This window comes from Mus pahari, chromosome 15, assembly GCF_900095145.1.
Source record: "Mus pahari chromosome 15, PAHARI_EIJ_v1.1, whole genome shotgun sequence".
Taxonomy (NCBI): Eukaryota; Metazoa; Chordata; class Mammalia; order Rodentia; family Muridae; genus Mus; species Mus pahari.
The window spans coordinates 9,933,284-9,951,232 of NC_034604.1; the positions used below are offsets into that span (position 1 = coordinate 9,933,284).

The following is a 17,949-nucleotide window of genomic DNA, read 5'->3' on the forward strand; positions in this document are numbered from 1 at the left end:
GAACCAGCAAGATTTAAAAAAAATTAATCATAATGATATTTCATATTTTACTCTTTTTTTTAAAAGATGTAAAAAGTATTGAAAGAGGCATGGCCTTCTATATGAAATCTCTGGAACAGAATCCATGTTTCTTTGTCTTTCTTTTTACTTTTTTATTTTGGTGTCTTTGTGACCTTATATTTCCTCTTTGTTGGGCTGGCCTTGAACTTGTGACATTGGGATTATAGGTATGTGTCAACATATCCTTTGAATCTTTTTCTCTCCTTTTCCCATTTTTCTGTGATGCCTGGATTAATCCAATGCCTTGAGCATGACAACAAGTACCCCCCTGCTGAGCCACATCCTCAGCCCTCTGAGTCCTTTTTAAACTATTATTTCTGAAAGTCATTCAAGCAACCAAACATATATTTTGATTTATACCTTATGTTTATACCTATAATTTCATTTTCACCTTATGACAACCTGTAAGTGGGAAGTTTGTTTCTTTTTCTTCACATTTGAGGTTCAGAGAAGTTGTGGACCTTTACATCTAACAAAAGGTACACCTAAGGCCCAAGCTAACTTCTTGGGGTGCCCAGACTTCAACTCCAAAGCTGTGGTTTCAGTACTAATTATTCAGCTGCCTGATGTGGAACAAATGCATCCTGGACAAAAGAGCCTTTCCAGTGTTCAACCTTCTGGATAACAATGGCTGGATATCCATCCAGCATGGCTCCCAGAGGGAAAAGAGCATGAATAAAACAAGACTTGGGAGAGTGAGCTCCGACAAGTGAGGGGAATGATCCCACAGTGCAATAACCCAACCCCTACATCCTTCACACTGGGTCAGAAGGCCCCATTACAGTTCTCTTCTAGTTCTTTTTATGATTGACAGCAGCCAGAGGCAAAATTATTTTGGTGTCTATTAATCTTGTCTCTAATTTCCCCCTTTGCCCCCAAACACAAGAGCATCATGGTGGTCCAGGGTAAGAGAGATTCTCAATCCATAGTTAAAATGTCCCATATGAATAACATGTAGGCTCAACCCTCAGCCTTCCTCACAAGGCCATTCATTACCTGTAGCTCTGTTTGGAAGAAAAACTTCTGTGGGCATTGTGTGCAGTCATAGATCTTGTCTTCTTGTCCATGGGCAGAGAATATATGCTGTTGCAACTTGTTAGCTTGAACAAACACTGAAATAACAAAGAGATGGGAGTTTGGGTTACTGAGTTCTGCTGTATCCTGATGACTCCGCACACACAGACAACAGGGTGAAGGGCACATCTCCAGGTATGCCTGGCTCCTGACACCTGGGGAGAATAAGAGCTATAGTTGCTCATGGTTGGATCTCTGGCTTCCGTTAAGATGCACTCCACCCAGCACCTAGCTCAACTCAAAGAGTAATGGTTCATAGAGCCCCTGCTCCTTGTAAATCTTTGCAAATAAAAGCTGTGTGTCAAATGCACAGCTCTGTCTCATAAGAAATGACTCCTACTTCACAGCAACCCACAGGTTAAGAAATCATGACTGCTCAATCCCTGTTTATTGTATTTGCCTAAAGTTATAGCTAGCAAACAGTTCTCTATTTAAATGTGTTAATGCTAAAAATGATATCCCACAGCTACTCTGGGGCACTGTCTATAAATGTGCAACAGAACGGCAGGTAAATTCTCTTTGGATACTTTAAGATCAACTCGGCCTACACATGGAATGCAAGGGTTTCAATAATATAAACATGTTCAATTTTAATGACTACAAAACAAGGCCCTAAGACTGTGTAACAGTTTACCTAGGAGACATACTATTAATAATTAAATTGTATATGCCAGAGGCGCTGTTTGGGCTGGCAGAGCTGACTTCTGACGGATGCTTGGTGCACTGTGACCTAAAAAAGTTTGCATCTACAATATTAATCTGTATAGGCAGGGAGAGGATTTATTAAAGATGCTGGCATTTGACTTTGACTCCACTCTGATCATTAAAATTATTCTAATTGCCAGCCAACCTAACATCATATTACAGTATTGTTCTTGTGAGTCATACATTTTAATAACATTTCTCATTACCTTAAAGAAACTTCTCAGCTTTGCTTTCCCCGATATGCTTTACATTGGAAGGTTTTATTCTTCCTAATTGTTATTTCCAAATGACTTCAAGATACAATCAAACAATTTACATCTGTTTGTGCAGAGACCCAGGCTGTTCCTGATGTGGCTTTGTTTCCTTACTAGCTCAACAAAAAGAAATGGGATTTTATCCAGGTTTGCAACTTATGTCCATATAACATCCTATGTTTTATGGGGCTCTGGCTACATCATGAAAGAACTATTTTATTGTAAGATTTAAATGTGGAGACCTTTGGCCTACTCTTCTTTTAAATAGACTTACCAGGTACCTAGACAGAGGACCTTGACTGACTCTTGACTCTGTGCATCTTCAATACATGCTGAGAGCCTAACAATAGCTTTAATAAAATAAAAATTTGGAAGAGTAAACAAACTCAACAGAGAGAAACATTAGCAGATGGAATGAGTACGTGAAGTCCAGTGTTAACGATGTAGTTATTCACATACTTAGGGTGTTACTAGTGAGAGGTACGAGGGCCTGTGGCCCGTGTTTCCATTTTTATTATAGAACACAAATCTACAGGCTGAATTCAGTGAAGGTAACTAATCAATGCCTGTGATTTTGCTCTGCAAACAGAGAAATTTTCTTTGAGGTCAAGATATCTACACATTCATTCTTTCCATTGACGTGCTTGGCCACCATGTGCCAGACACAAGTGAGATGGTCACTGCAGATCTTAAGTAGCCTCGACCTTAGGGTGACAGCAGAAAATGTGGAACATATTTCAGCTCTCATGGGCTTTGAGGAATAAATTCTAAAGTGTATATGTGTCTCTGTCTGTCTCTGTCTGTCTGTCTGTCTGTCTGTCTGTCTGTCTGTCTGTCTTTCTGTCTCTCTCTCTCTCTCTCTCTCTCTCTCTCTGTGATGTTTCTGTGAGTGTGTGAGTGTGTGTGTGTGTGTGTGTGTGTGCGTGTTTGTGGTTAACCCTGACAACTGTACCACTGTACAATCTGATACAAATTTTCTAGGATCATACGTTTTTATTAACTTTTAAAATCCAATTTCACAAAAAAATAAGCATCTCTAATCTGTTTACTATTTCAAAGAAGTATTTTACACACACACACACACACACACACATCTTTATAAAGATGTTATACAATTATCCAGGTTGAGGTCACATATGTGGGGGCACTCAGATCACATATTTTAATTGAATATCGAGTGACTCAAAAGCAGCCGAACTTTGGTAACCTTTTAACATCCGGAGGAAGAGAGGTGAACCTAAAGTGGACGTTGTTTTCTGGGTGGGAAAGTGTAAACTTAGACAAGAACTTGAAATGCCATTCGTTCATCCTGACAGTTAACCTTCCCGCCTGGCTCAGTCTCTAAAGCAGACTGCAATCAATAATGCTAATCAGCAGAAATCAAACATCTTCCTCCAAATTGAACGGCAGTCGTTGCTGTAAAAGGCCAAGCAGTGGGAAGCACGCTTGGAGGAAGGACACGGTGGGGTCCGCGCACACACAGGCTGAGAGTTTGCTTTAAGAGGTTCCTTACCTGTGAAACAGACCGGGCACTTGAAGGTGCCACCCATCCCTTCGAAGCTGTGCTCTATCAGGTGACACTGAAGCTTGGCGGGGGAGTCAAAGGTCTGGCTGCAGAGTTTGCACTCGTGGTTCAGCCCTTCATCTGTGGAGGAAAGCACATTGACAGAAGAGGTCAAGTCTACCGTCTCTGTGATAGAGCCAGGATACCTCTCATTGCAAGCTCTTGCTATAGCCAAATATAGATACGGCTCATGTGTAGCCACACCACCCTGCGATGCCTGCTCCGAAAACATGTAATAGTGGTTTCTGGTCATCTTACATTATTATGGCATTTATAGAAATTTAAGAAAATTCTAAAATTTAAAAGCCAATTGTCAGAAATCAGATTTTACTTTGAGGCTTTTAGTGTACTCACACCAAGGTTTCTGTTTTTAATCATCATGATTTTATGGGCTTTATATTTCCAAAGACCTAAAATAAAGAACCAATAGGAGAGTGAAATGGCTCCTTCCTCAGTGCTTCTCCATGTTACCTGGGAGACTGTAAAGGCTCCTATCCCTGACCCAGGATCTCTGTGGCAAGCTTCTGAAACAGACCTTCCTGTGGCCGCCTGCTCTGGTGAGTCCGCAGCAGGACGCTTCACTTTACGGGTGTTCTTCCCCTACTTCTCAGCCCTAGCCCGTCACATCCAACCCCACGTCACTGTTCGCTTAGCTGCGCTTGACAAGTCTAATTTTGTCCCTGGCTTCTCTCCACCTGCCTATCTGTCTCATCTCCACTTTTCTGAGATCCCGGCTCACTTTTGACAAGTTTTAGATCGTTAGACATCAGAAGTTGGTAGAAGAACAATTCTGATTGGCTGACGATTGCTGTATTAAAGAGTTCCCAGTCCAGCGAGGGAGCCTTGCCTTCACTAAAACTAGCACAACCTGGTGAGTGACGCGGCTCACTGATTCCTGAACTGTTCTACATGTCTGCAAATAGGAATCCACGCAACCTCGAAACAACTCATGAGAAATGCTAGACCCAGAGAATGTAGAACTTTTCTCTGAGTCAGAGAGGCTAACAATTAAAGGAGTCAGAACTTAGACACCGGCAGTTTGGTCTGTGGGTTCATGAACTTATAGTCAAGCTATGCCACACACCTGCTATCCCCAAGATGACTTGTTAGGAAGAGCAAGGGTCAGAGGCTATACGCTGACCTTCCCATTACTACGCAATATATCTACCTTCTATCTGTAAAAGTTAGAGATGTTCATAAGAGGCAGACATGCTAGGACCAAGAGTGGGAGATATATTTACACCCAGGGAACAGCAAATTTAAACTAAAATACCAAAAACAAAGGCATTTTCCCCCATTCAAAAGCAAATTTCTGTGTAGGTGCTTCACTAGTTGGGCCCTGACAGTACGAAGGTCCAATTACAAAGGGAATTATTATTAGCTAACTAGGAGTGAAACCACGCTATTTGTATTCCTAATCTTTCCTCTCACACAAGTGTGAGTCTTCAGAAGCGGAGGACAAGCATTTGTACAAGGAGAAAGCAAGGCACTAATTAAGCCCCCAGTACAGTCTACATTTCACAGGAGATAAAAACCCACTCTGTATTTGGGTGGCACAGCAAACTCCTTGATTATAATTATGTAAGAAGAAGTTTAATTGTGCCTACTGACATGACAAGGGGTTATACAAAAAGCTTTAGGGATTATGTAAGATCAATTGTTCTTTTTTTAATCCCTTCTTTTCTTTTAAATCTTAAAGTCACCAAAAATTTCCTAGATTTCAGTCATTAAGAGATATAAAGAACACTATTTATTGCAGAGAACTGAATAAAATATAAGCAGAAGTATTTGCCAAGTTTTAAAATTTCCTGAACACTGTATAACTATATGTTGAAGAGTAAGAGGATTTTTAAGTTTTAGCATTACAACACCAATTAAAAATTACGACTACTTTTTTCCACATTGTGACCAATAAGTACATTCGAGAAAAATAGCAACTAATAATTTTCTTCCTTCCCATCTTTTTGTCCATGAGAGCCAAGGAGTAGGCTTGGATGTGAGCCTGGGTGCCAAGTTATGTGACCAGTCTTCCTGCAGTCTTTCACTGAGAACTGAGGTTGACTGTGCGTGGACATAAGGGAATTCTGCAAGTTAAGATGCTTTTGAATGTGATAGTCCCCCTTTTGACCACTCATGCTTTGTGTGTAAAATTAACAAAACAAAAGTGAATAAGATGTGTTCTAGTGTCAGAAACAGGTCCTTACCCATTTTCTCTGTTTTTCTAGCCCAGAGTAAAGCGCTCTCCCCAAAGTCAAATAATTTAAATTTAGTCAAATGAAAGAAGAAGGGCGACAGTCAGTCGTGGGGTGACTTACGTGTCACTAGTACAGACTTATTCTTCACGGACTACACCCTTTGTTTGCGGAGTGATTAAGTAATACCCATGGCAGCACTCATAGCAAACATCTTTGAGAGCTATTTTTACAGTTTTAAAGCACATTACACTATTGAAAAAACATTGCAAGTTCAATTTCCTATTCGTAGGTTAAACAGTGAGTTTTTCCCCCCAATAAATGGATCTCCAAGTTATCTGAATAGGAGAAAAATACATCAACTACTCCTCAGCCATCTCATCCAGAATCGATGTTCTAGCAGACAGTAACACTCCTCACCCGCGCCCGCAGTGGTGGCACACGCCTTTAATCCCAGCACTTGGGAGGCAGAGGCAGGCAGATTTCTGAGTTCGAGGCCAGTCTGATCTACAGAGTGAGTTCCAGGACAGCCAGGGATACACAGAGAAACCCCCGTCTCGAAAAAAACAAACAAGAAACCAAAACAAACAAAAGACTCCTCCCCCGTCCCTCTGTTCTCTCCCTTCTTCACAGCTCCCCCACCCCATCCTCACTGTGGTCGTCACTGTGAATCATCATCACAGGGCCAGCTCTAGGCCAAGCAGGCAGGGGCTGCATTAGATATGTTTCTCATTTGTCACGTGACCAAAAGCCTGCGGACAGCTCCAGTGACAATCGATGGTGGTTTAAAGGGAGCACAGTTGATAACTGAGAAGCCAAGACAGCTAGGGCCTCTGAAGCTTGCTACTCTGCCTGATTCCATTTGGGGGAATCAGGAAGTAGAGGCCCTGGCTGGGGGCTGAGCTGGTGGTGACCCAGCTCCTCAGTGACCCATTGCTCATAGTTAGGTTCTGTGTCCTAAAGTCCCCACAATTTCTCCAAATCTGGATCACCAGCTGAGAAGCAATAATCCAAATACAGGAGCCTAGGAAGTCAAGATAGGGACCCAAACAACTATGTCTACTGCTGGCTAGACACCTTCTTTCTTTACTAAGAAGAGGAGACAATACAACTCCTTGATAAGGAGAATTGCAAAAACAGCTTCATTCAGAGACCCTGCTGTATCTGCCCTTGTGAGTTCTGGGTTCAGCTGTGTGGTCACCAGCTCCATCTCACTGTTAAAGAGCTGAAAACCTATAGTGTAGGGGACTATGTCTGCATTAAAAGCCATTTCCTTGCAAAAAGCGGTTCCTTCCAGCTCATGAGGTGATACTAGCAACACCTCCAATTTCAATTTCAAGTGGTGTCTGCCCTGAAGCCAGAACTTACACCTTGCTCCCCCCCCCTTAAAGGTGCCAAAGAGCTTAAAAATTCAATCAAAATCACCATTTCTTCTCTCTGGAAAGGCAGCAGCTGACAGTAATTGGATAATACAGTCTGACTCATTTATTAAAAAGAGATTCAGAGTCAATTGACTTAATAACCATTACAATATTTCATTAAGGCTATAATAGGCTAGCCCAGCCCTAATTTTTTATGAAGAGTTATAGGTGGGATCTTTGGATGAAACTTCTAGATGCTTCCATCCATGTTTTCTGCTTATCTATATTCTCCAGATTTTCTACAATACTTATAGTTTATCTCTGTATGTTACTCTGAAGGAGGAAGGGAAGGAGGGAAGAAGGGAGGGTGAGAGAGAAGGGTCCTTTCTGTGTCTTATCAATAAAGATTGATTTCAACATTGGACTTTTCACAGCTAAAAGGTTGATAGAAAATGAGCAAAATGATGGCATCTAAATAAATACAAATGTTGCACATTATGACTGGAACGTATTCTAGTCAAAAAGCCACGACAGCCTAAATCAGTGCTGGGAAGGGGAGAATAAGACCACAGAGTGCAAATTTGTCATCCAAAGAATAAGGCTCAGCTTCAGCCTGGCTCACTTCACAGGGCACAGAGCTTCCCCAAAGCTTACACTGTGGCAGTTGTGTGGGTACCCAGTGACATGGTAAAAAAACGTCAGAGTGGCCTTCTCCTTACCGAGCACATACTGGTGGCTGATGCTGGCTACCTAGTGCAAGGTAGTCAGTCCCAGGGATGCTTAAGCATAATTGAGAAATAATGCCACATGTATAGAAGTCAAAGCTAAAACAATTATTTTCATTTGCTAATCTTTATGTAAACTTGAACATAAATGTAAACAAGAATCAAGTCTACAAAAGAGTCTCATACTCATGTAAATATTTATTCCCACATTAAATGTTCCAAGGAAGGAGTCCGCATAAGCAATTGCTGTCCTACCTCGTTGCCTGAGGGAGAAACAGGAGGAATTATAGTGAACTTTCTGCTCCAAGAAAACACTCCTTTCTCAACCAGAGCCAGCTCAAAGGAGAGTGATTCGTTCTCTCCAAAGCCTATCCTGGACCCACATGACTCTTAATCAGCTGTGCCACAGCAAAGACCTAACAGTCAACATTTGGGTGCTCAAGCACACCTCAAGTTATAGGTTCCAACATGGCCACTGTGAGTCTAACACAGGACACTGACATTTCAGAATGAGCTTTACACAGCCTCCTCAGCAGCCTACAGACCATGTGCCTGAGTTTATACCCCATTTCCTCCAATAAAAAACAAAAAATCTAAAGCAATTGCAAGCAAATGTTCAGTGGCTGAGTTACACGCTGCTGATATCTTTGAAACGTCTGGGAACCTGGTTTACAAATCGCATCAACACCAGGACCAGTACTGAGGACCAATTTGTAAGGGTTTATAAGGAGAACCCTTCTATTTACCCTTGACCCTGGCTGGAAGGATTCTTTTCACAATCTTCTACTACAGAAATCTACTATAGGCTAAAATCACCGTGCCCCCCAACCCCGTTATCACGTGACAGGGGCTAGCCTTGAAAAGCTCTGACAGGAAGTGAACTCTCAACCCTCAGAATCCAAACAGAGAAACCCGATGCCCCGAAGTTGTAATTTGTGCCTCCCCTAGTTCAAATGTGCGCACCACTCTATACTTACACACATTATTTTTTAAAATCCGAGAAAAGCATGCCCTAGACCAATTCCCAACACCCGCCGTCGCCCTGCCATGCTTCGCCTTGCTGCTTCCCTGAGTTAATTTCCAAGCACACATTTATAAGCCAGGGGTCTGAGGACTAACAAAGCAAAGGCATACATGACAAACCCAGCCCTCGGCTACACTGGCTCACCCTGAAAATCAGGGCTAGAAAAATAGGCAGCCTGCACTGCAATTTGCCACGCACACAGCCATTCCATTCTTTCTCGGGTCCCTGGCACTCTGGCCACAATAATTTGTTGCATTACACACTACACATATTTCACAACTGTAACATAAACACACCAAGGTGCTAATTTGGCAGTGGAGAATACGGCCTAGGCTTTCAAGTCCGCCAGTAGATTAGTCATTAAGCCCCTGAAGTAAGGCGGAATAGGAGAGAACTGAACAGTGTATGAGCATTTCTTTTTCCTTCATACCAGTTAGGAAGTTCTGGCCTTATTTATTCTTTGGAACAATTTAAGATGAAAATGAACATTGCCTGACCGGTACTGTCAGAAAGCTTTCTCACTGGCAATATGGTGAGATTTGCTTCTGTCAGTATTCCCAAGCCATTGAGAAAGGGCATGAAATATTAAGGACAGGACTTCTGACAATACATAAAGGAAAGAGCCTCGAGAATCTGAGCAATCAAACACCAGTGGCTTCTATGCACAAAGTACCTAAACCACGGGCATCTCAAGAAGACCCGAATGCATCCCTTATGCCTAAGCCACACCATGCTGCAAGGAGACTTGCAAGGTGCAGGCCTCTGTGGGACTCAGGTCCTGAGGATTTTATTTGTTTGTTTGTTTGCCAATAGTCTAAATGCTGCAATGCTTTTGGACTTTCTAAGCAAAGCCACCACTGTTGCTTCCTGTCTTGAACTTCTCATTATCAGCAGGATGGGAGCAGGAAATGATTCAACAGGGGTAGGCTGCACAGTACCCAGCAGAATTTGAGAGCCCAGAGGCTGCCCAGGGACCCATAAACATCAGCAGCTTGGAAACTCGCAGGGGTCCAGGTGGATGGGGCAGGGAAGGCAGGAAGCTGGGTTTTAGCTGCTCTGAGATGCAATGTTGTCCAATGTCGTGGCTGTTATTACCATTTGTGTGCACGAATTAGAATATTCTCACGGAGGAGGAAAACATTGGGATGTTGTTTACACTATAACAAAACAAAATAAAACAAAGAAACCCTGTAAAGGGAGCTCCCCTAGAAGCTCGCACACTCGAGCTCTTGGCAGTGCTGTTTTGGTGGGGCCAGAACGAGCACACCCAGCAAGATAACTTCCCAACCTGACCGATGCCCTGGCCTTGCCAGTGATTTCTTTTCCTCTTTGTGAATTTAAACATGGGCCTCACAGCCAAAGTCTTGGTGCAAACATATAGAGTTACAAAAGAGATTTAAAGGGAGAGAACTTTACTCTTAAATGCTTTGAGTAAACAACAAAAGTTATCGGAAAAAGCCCCCGTGAAAACTTTGTAGTGAGCTCCCTCGCCTCCACCCCCACAAAAGCATTCCTAAGCAAGCTAAGAAGAAATCAGGACACACTTCTTAGCGGAAACACTGGAGCCCAGAGACAGCTCCTAACAGTGTCTGCTGCTTGAGCAAACCTGAGTTCATTTCCCTGAACCGGGTACAAAGTCAGGCATGGGGGCTGCAGACAGGACATGACAGCTAAGAGCCCATATTTGTCTTGCAGAGGGCCCGGGTTCAATTTCTTGTACCCATATCAGGAGGACTACAACTGTTTGTAATCTGGCACTTGAGACCTCAGAGTGCACCTGAACCTGAACTCTTGTGGACACACAGACACACACACAGACACACACACACACACACAGAGAGAGAGAGAGAGAGAGAGAGAGAGAGAGAGAGAGAGAGAGAGAGAGAGAGAGACTTAAAATTTTGTTAAAAAACATTGGATGTGTTAGAATGTACTTGTAACCCCAGTGCTAAGGGAGTAAAAACAGGTGATTCTTAAGAGTTCACAGGCCAGTTAGCCCTAGGTCCCAGTGAGACACACTGCCTCAAAGGACAAGGTAACTAGTTCCCGAAGAACAGTAAGGCTGACCTCTGGTCTCCTCGCACACGTGCATCTTCCCCCGGCCCCACCCACACAGCCATACAGTAAAATAAGCTCAATGCAAACAAATGTGCAAGGAAGGGAGTGGGCTCAGAGAAAGGCGAAGCTTGAAAGGCACCTGATAGGTCTGCACGGACACTTCCTGCTCTCAGAAATCTGTTTCTTGTTATACAGCTTTGACCGAGTCTACACTTCTGTGTCAGGTGGAAAGGCATCCAGTTTCCATGAACAGGGCACTGGAAAGAAACTCTCTTTTGAAAAAAGTTTCTCTTTACCTTGTTTTATCTCTCTCTCTCTCTCTCTCTCTCTCTCTCTCTCTCTCTCTCTCTCTCTCTCGTTCTCTCTCTGTGTGTTTGTGTGTGTGTGTGTGTGTCTCACTGTCTTTCTCTTGTACATAAGGGCACAAGTGCAAGACTGAAACCATGACTTGCATTTTGCAGTGAGTTGGTGTCCGGTGGAATCAGAGAAGGGCTCTTCACTACTCACTGATGCTCTTCTCCATTTTCCTGCTAGGCCTGAGAGACTTGGGTGACCCAGGGTATCTTCCGGCTAAGGCAGCATGGCAGTGATGTTTTACCAATTCATACACTACTGCAAGACACGGAAGGGCAGGGTATGCTTTGACTCACTGGTCCATGCTGCTACCCTAGAGTAGCACATGGGTCATACGTAAACAGGACCCTTTTCGCCATAGGTCACAGGGAGGTCTCTGTACTATATTCCATGACAGAAAAACAAGGATCCTTTCTTTTTTTGCTGTGTGTTTGTATGGGCATGTGTATATCTATGTGCACCAGTACAGGTATGCCATTGTGTGTGCTTGTATGTGTGTGTGTGCGCGCGCTTATGCATGTGTGGGTGTTTATGTGTGTGTGCTTATGTGTGTGTAAGCATATCCTTGGCACCCTCAGGAACTCCATGTACCTTGATCTTTGAGACAGGGTCTCTGACTAACTACAGGACTGATGGCTGGCCAGCTAATCCCAGGGCTCTATCTTGCCTCTCTGTAGCCCTGATAAGGGTGTGCCACAACATCTATTTAAGAACGTGTGTTCTAGGGTCTAAAGTCAGGTCCCCATGCTTATAAGACAACCAGTGTGCTATCTTCCAGGGTCTAAACAAACTTTCCCAATCAGTTGATATTCCTATAATACAATGTGCCATTCTCTTAATTAAAACAGTTATATGGATTTATCATGCCATTTGCATGCAGATTCTCCTGTTTGACATCAAATACCTATCAACTGTCTTTGCCTGTGGGTCTTCTGGTTGTTGTAGCAGCATAGGTAAATTTACCTTCAAGCACTGAGCGAAGCCAAGCCAAGCCAAGCAAAAAACAACAGAAAAGGAAAGGAAAACAAAACAAAACAAAAACCAAAGCAAGCCCAAAACATAACTGATAACATTGGAAGGGTTCATGCATAATAAACTAAATGCAACCTGCTGGGTTGTGAAATCTGTGGGGAACCAACATCCCTGAGAACCAAGAGGTACAGCAGTCAACACTACGGCAGTGGGCAGCCGTGCAACTGGGGGCCAGAAACAGCATCTATCAGGAACACTTCTGCAGCGCCATGGTGTTGGGTTTGCGGCAAGGGTCAGGACCTTTTCTTTTGCTTCTTAAAGAAAAAAAAGAAAAGAAAAGAAATCTGCTGCTGCTTGGCGTAAAGCCACTAGCTATGTGGAAAAAGTCTCTAAACACTGAAAAGCTGTTTATCTTTGTTAGAAAGCACAGTCTGGTACGGCGGATGATTAAAAACAAAATAGACAGAAAAAGAAATATAAACCAGACAAAGGAGATGAAGCGAGGGACAACAGTCTGCAAACATTCCCCGACTACCCCCAGGTTAAGGAATGAAGACAGGTGGGCATTTTTAAGAGGAAATTTTTTTACATTTTTAATTATGTATATGTGTGTGCATCTGTGGGTAGGTGTGTGGCATATGAGTACAGGTGCCATCTGAAGTGGGAGTTACAGGTGAATGTTCAGCCACACTAGAGCTGGAGACCAAATTCTGCTCCTCTCTGGAATAGCAAGTGCTCTTAACTACTAAGCCATCGCTCCAGCTTCATGGAATGAATTCCTTTTATTTTGTTTGCCGGGTTTCCTGCATGTAATGTTCATGCACCACAAGTGTGCCTTGTCCCTGGAGGTCAGAAGAGGGTGTCAGATCCCCTGACAGTGGAGCTACAGACAGCTGTGAGCAGACAGGGCTTTTAACTGCTGAGCCATCTCCCCGGCCTATGCTTTGGCATTTTTGATGCTAATCATCCTTGTAAGAAACTATTTCCTAAGAAACTCTCTGATTGATTACTTAGTGCAAAGCTGACATCTTTGCCTTACTGTGGTGTTTAGAATCTAAATTTATCCCAAACTACAAATTGTGTCTGTGATGGCACCTGTGCCTGGCAGGGAATGGGCTTTCCTCTTCCTCCTTGCAGGCAATGGTAGGAATGTTAAGCAGGAAAATATGGGGGAAAAGTCACAATCCTGTATGGTATTTGCAAACGAGTGGAATTTTTATTGTTCTTTTGGTGTGACCTCAGAAACTTGGCCTTGAAGAACAGAAGAAGGTAATGTGCCATAAACGCAGTAAGATTTCTAAAAACAGTTTATTGGAAATGTGAAGCCTGCTTTCTCCTCATCAGAGGAGGCCACCCCTCAGAGAAATTTTCCTGTGCATTATTAAAGTGATATACTGTGGTACTAGTTAGAGCTCCATAACCTTTAAATTGCCTGATTGTAATTAAGGCCACTAGTTTTATTTAGGAAGGTTCAAGGAGGCTCAATTTAAGTTAGCTTAACTAGTGTGAATTTAATGTCACACTGCCAGAAGGCAGAGGGGCACTCCGGTCTGGTTGTTCCATGGCACAGGTAGCTGTGGGATTGGATATCCTAAATTATGTCTAGATTTCAAGATGCTGCAGCTGTCAGACGTGGCAGGATGTGGGTAAACCCACAGCCTCAGGTTGGCACATGTACTTCATTCATTCATTCATTCACTCACTCACTCATTCATTCATAATCTCAATTCTAAGTACATCTGATCACTGTGTGAGGAGAAGAGGGGTTAGAGCTGTTTTTAAGGGTCTCATGATCTCTTTCTCAGAAAGGTGGGGGTCAAGTTACTGCCCAGTTAGCACCAACAGTTTAAAGTGAGATGCATATGTAATAAAGTTGTGAAAGGAGAAACTGGAGAGGGAAAGTTGGTGGGGGCGGGGTTGGGGAGGAAAGAAAAGCTGGCTACTCAGGTAACCAAGGAGTTAAACAGAAATAAACAAAACAAGAGGGTTAGAGCAAAGAGAGGTGTCTCCAGTACAGATGAGAGACACAGCAGACAGACAGACTGGGAGGTGTTCCTGGATATGAGCTCACAGTATTCATCTCTGGGCAGAATGCTGGCAATTTTCTGTTGCTCCAACAGCAGTAATGAAGAATGGATTTCTTTACAGCCAAGTGGCTCAAGCAGCCAGCTACGCTACCACTATATAATTAATAACAATAAGCAATTAAAGAGAACAGCAGGTTACAACAAGGAGATGTCAAAATATATTAGCAAAGGAAAATACCGCAGCCACACACTTAAAAGAAAACTAGTGTGTGGGATGGGAAACCACGGCAGTATCTTTGTGCAGGTTATGTCCTGGATGGGGCTTTTATACTTGAGAAAAATGGAGGATGACATAAAACTTCTCTAAGGCGCTTAGCATCTTTCAAAAAGCCAAGGACTGTTCCCAGTGCTCAGAAAAATCAGAAATGCAATGTGTCATAAGAATTGTAAAGACGGAGCATTGTTGGCTGGAAACTCTTTGCCATCACACATTTACTAAGAAATATTTTAATAAATACTTCACAATAGATCTACTGTTGGCTCAAGGACTTTGAGAGACTCTAGAACATTTTGCTTTTTAAGAAAATGTAAAATCTTGGTTAATCAGTAAATTAGGAAAAGTGTTGGAGAATCTAAGAGAATCAACTCATCTACTTAGTTAAAACGGGAGATTCCGAGGTTGGAAGGGGCCTTAAGGTCAAGACAAGTACAGACTTGTCTAGGTGATGAGAAATGATTGACGCAAGAGATAATATCTAGTATGCCCAACAAAAGAATCTAAACATCCCCAAACCCAGGACTCCAACAGCTCACTAAACCTTTACTTAAAAAAAGAAAGAAAGAAAGAAAGAAAGAAAGAGAAAAAAAGAAAGAAAGAAAGAAAGAAAGAAAGAAAGAAAGAAAGAAAGAAAGAAAGAAAGAAAGAAAGAAAAGAAAAAGGAATTTAGGCCTGGGAAGATGGCTGATTGGAGAAACTGCTTACAACACAAGTTTAGAGCCTGGGTTGGTATTTCCAGCATCTATATTCTAACCAGATCCAGTGCTAGGGATGGAGATGTGGGATGGTGAAGAAAGGGATGGTTCCAAGGGCCTTGATGGCCTGCTTATCTGAAACAGCAAGCTTCAGGTTCCGTGAGAGACCTCATGCTTCAAAAAAATAAAGTCAAGGATAGCAGAGAAATACATCCTGACATCAGCCTCTGCCTTTCTCCTACATATACACGGGTGTGTGCACATGCACCTATATACAATGAGTACAAGTGCATACAACACAAACACACATTCACACACACATGCATGCACACACACATACTTACACATGGATGTGCACACCTGTGTACACATATATGCGTGCACACTTATGCCCATACATGCACACACACACACACACACACACACACACACACACACACACACGCATATACACAACCTCTGCTCCTTAAGTAGACAAGTTTTTGTTGTTTATCAAGCAATGGGTTAGGGTTAGGGTTAGGGGTTAGGGGTTAGGGGTTAAGATTAGGGCTGAGGGCTAGGGTTCTAATTCTATTATTGTTGTGCAAAAAGCTGTTGATATTTCTATGCTATGTGGCCCCACTGAGTTCCTTGTCCTAAGTAACCATGTCTCCAATCCCCTTTTCTCCTACCAGAAATGAAAGCTAGTATGTAAGACCTGTGGGAGAACTGAAAACCTTGATAATGGAGAGTTGAAGCTGTGTCATCTCCCACCCCCATTCTGCCTCATACTCTGCCCGGCTCCCACCTTCCCCAGATTCCCCAACTGGGTCTGATCTATGATTCTGAAAGAAAGAAACATTTCTGACTGTACAACTTGTGACTTAGTGGCTAAATCTTGTGTTTTCCCTAAATGGCAGTAACAATTTGGTTAAACTGTTCCTCAAATCTCTGTGGAAGCTGAGCGTGAGGTTTCCTTTAGAGAATTAGAATACTTGGATGTGGAGACTGCCTGAATGTCTATACCTACATATACTTGCTCAAGTATTTGAATCATTCTAAACTGAGTATTTGGGTAAATACCAAGAATGTATGTATTTTCTAAAGCATGTGGCTCACGTTTATAAGGAAAATTAGTGCACAGCATACCTAGGAGCTCCATACTGAAGGGAAGGTGTTATTACTGGTATAACGACGACTCATACTAACTTCAGTTTCCTTCTGCTTTTCCATCAGTCAAGAGTAATGTACAGGACAGAGCTGGTGGTAGGCAGGAGTGGTGTATGCAGAGTGGCAAAGTTAGGAGGGGAAGGACAGAGTCTTAGCTCAAAAACTAAAGCTAAAGACTGTGAGGACTAGAGCTCACAGAAAGCATGGGTTAACTGGTTACAAGTGTTAATCTGTTCAATGAAGAAAGAGACATAATTACGGGCAGCTCTTTCTTAGATATAATTTCTTATATTACTTTCTGCAAAGCTATTAAATATTTCTCAGATCATAATGCCAAATTATAAAGATGCTTTGGGCACAATAAATTTTTAATTCACTACCTTTATGACAATTTTTCTAAAACCGGAAACAGCTCATTCAAGATGTGTCTTAAAAATTTAAATACTGTATACTGTGTCAATATAATGGAAGCAGATAATGAATCTTCCCACATAAGAAGGAACTCTATTGAGATAATGTCACTAAACTGTCTATTGATGGTCTTACACATTGTATATATTTATGGGCTCCACAATGTTCTCAGGATGCACTGTGCAATCAGCACAGAATTCCAATGCCATCTTAAGTAATCTAAAGGAGAATGAGCGTGACTGTAACCACCAAGTTCATGTTCTTTCTGAAGGTATGCCATATTTGGCAGATTTAACAGTTTCCTTCTTGAAAAAGCACACACAAAAGTCTTGGACAGACAGGGATCAGCATGAGGGTTCTCATACCTGACAACTCAAAGGAAAGCTACTCCATTAGGCAACGTGGTGGCAGAATGCTTGTGGTGCAAAATACTTCTGGTAAGACCTCATCTGGACCAACAAGCAGAACTGTCCTATCCCCGAAGGCTAGCGAAAAGGTAGTCCAAACATTCAAACCAGAGTCACAAACACAGATTACATACATTATACAAATGTGTAGAAACTAAACTGAATGAATGCTTTCAGTCGACCTCAAACTTATTGCCATCACTGAGTATACCTAAGTATTTATATTGAGAGAAAAACTACTCTATAACAGTACATTCTCAGGAATAGGAAGAGAGCTTAGTTAAATGTTGCCTCCAACTACTGCAAAGCATTAAGAATCGGGCTGGGGAGACAGTTCATTTGGTAAAGGCTTGCCATGCAAGCGTAAGGAACAGTTTTGGATCTCCAGAACCCATGTCAAGGCAGGCATAGTGTCAGGCACTATCAACCAAGCGTCAGAGTGGTAAAGACAGGAGGACCCCTGAGGCTTGCTGCCCAGCTTTGAAAACAGGGAGGATGGCATAGTTGAGGAATGATCCCTGAGCTTTTCCTCTGGGCCTTCACATACCTGCACACATGTACAGGACACCAAGTTACATGAATACACACAAACATACACAAGCAGAGGAAGAGAGGGAGAAGGGGAAAAGGGAAGGTGAAA

At 42.5% G+C, this 17,949-nt stretch overlaps 1 protein-coding gene across 3 annotated transcripts in view; it reads right to left on the minus strand.

Annotated features, from left to right (window-relative positions):
• Window positions 1–17,949, minus strand: part of Znf521 (zinc finger protein 521) — a 285,412-nt gene that overhangs the window by 27,240 nt on the left and 240,223 nt on the right. For all 3 annotated transcript variants that reach the window (XM_029546908.1, XM_021215108.2, XM_021215110.2), the window contains 2 exons: window positions 3,607–3,738; window positions 1,057–1,172 (listed from right to left, as the gene is read on the minus strand). In XM_029546908.1, coding sequence (XP_029402768.1) covers window positions 1,057–1,172; window positions 3,607–3,738 — 248 coding nt within the window. The remainder of the gene's footprint in view (window positions 1–1,056; window positions 1,173–3,606; window positions 3,739–17,949) is intronic.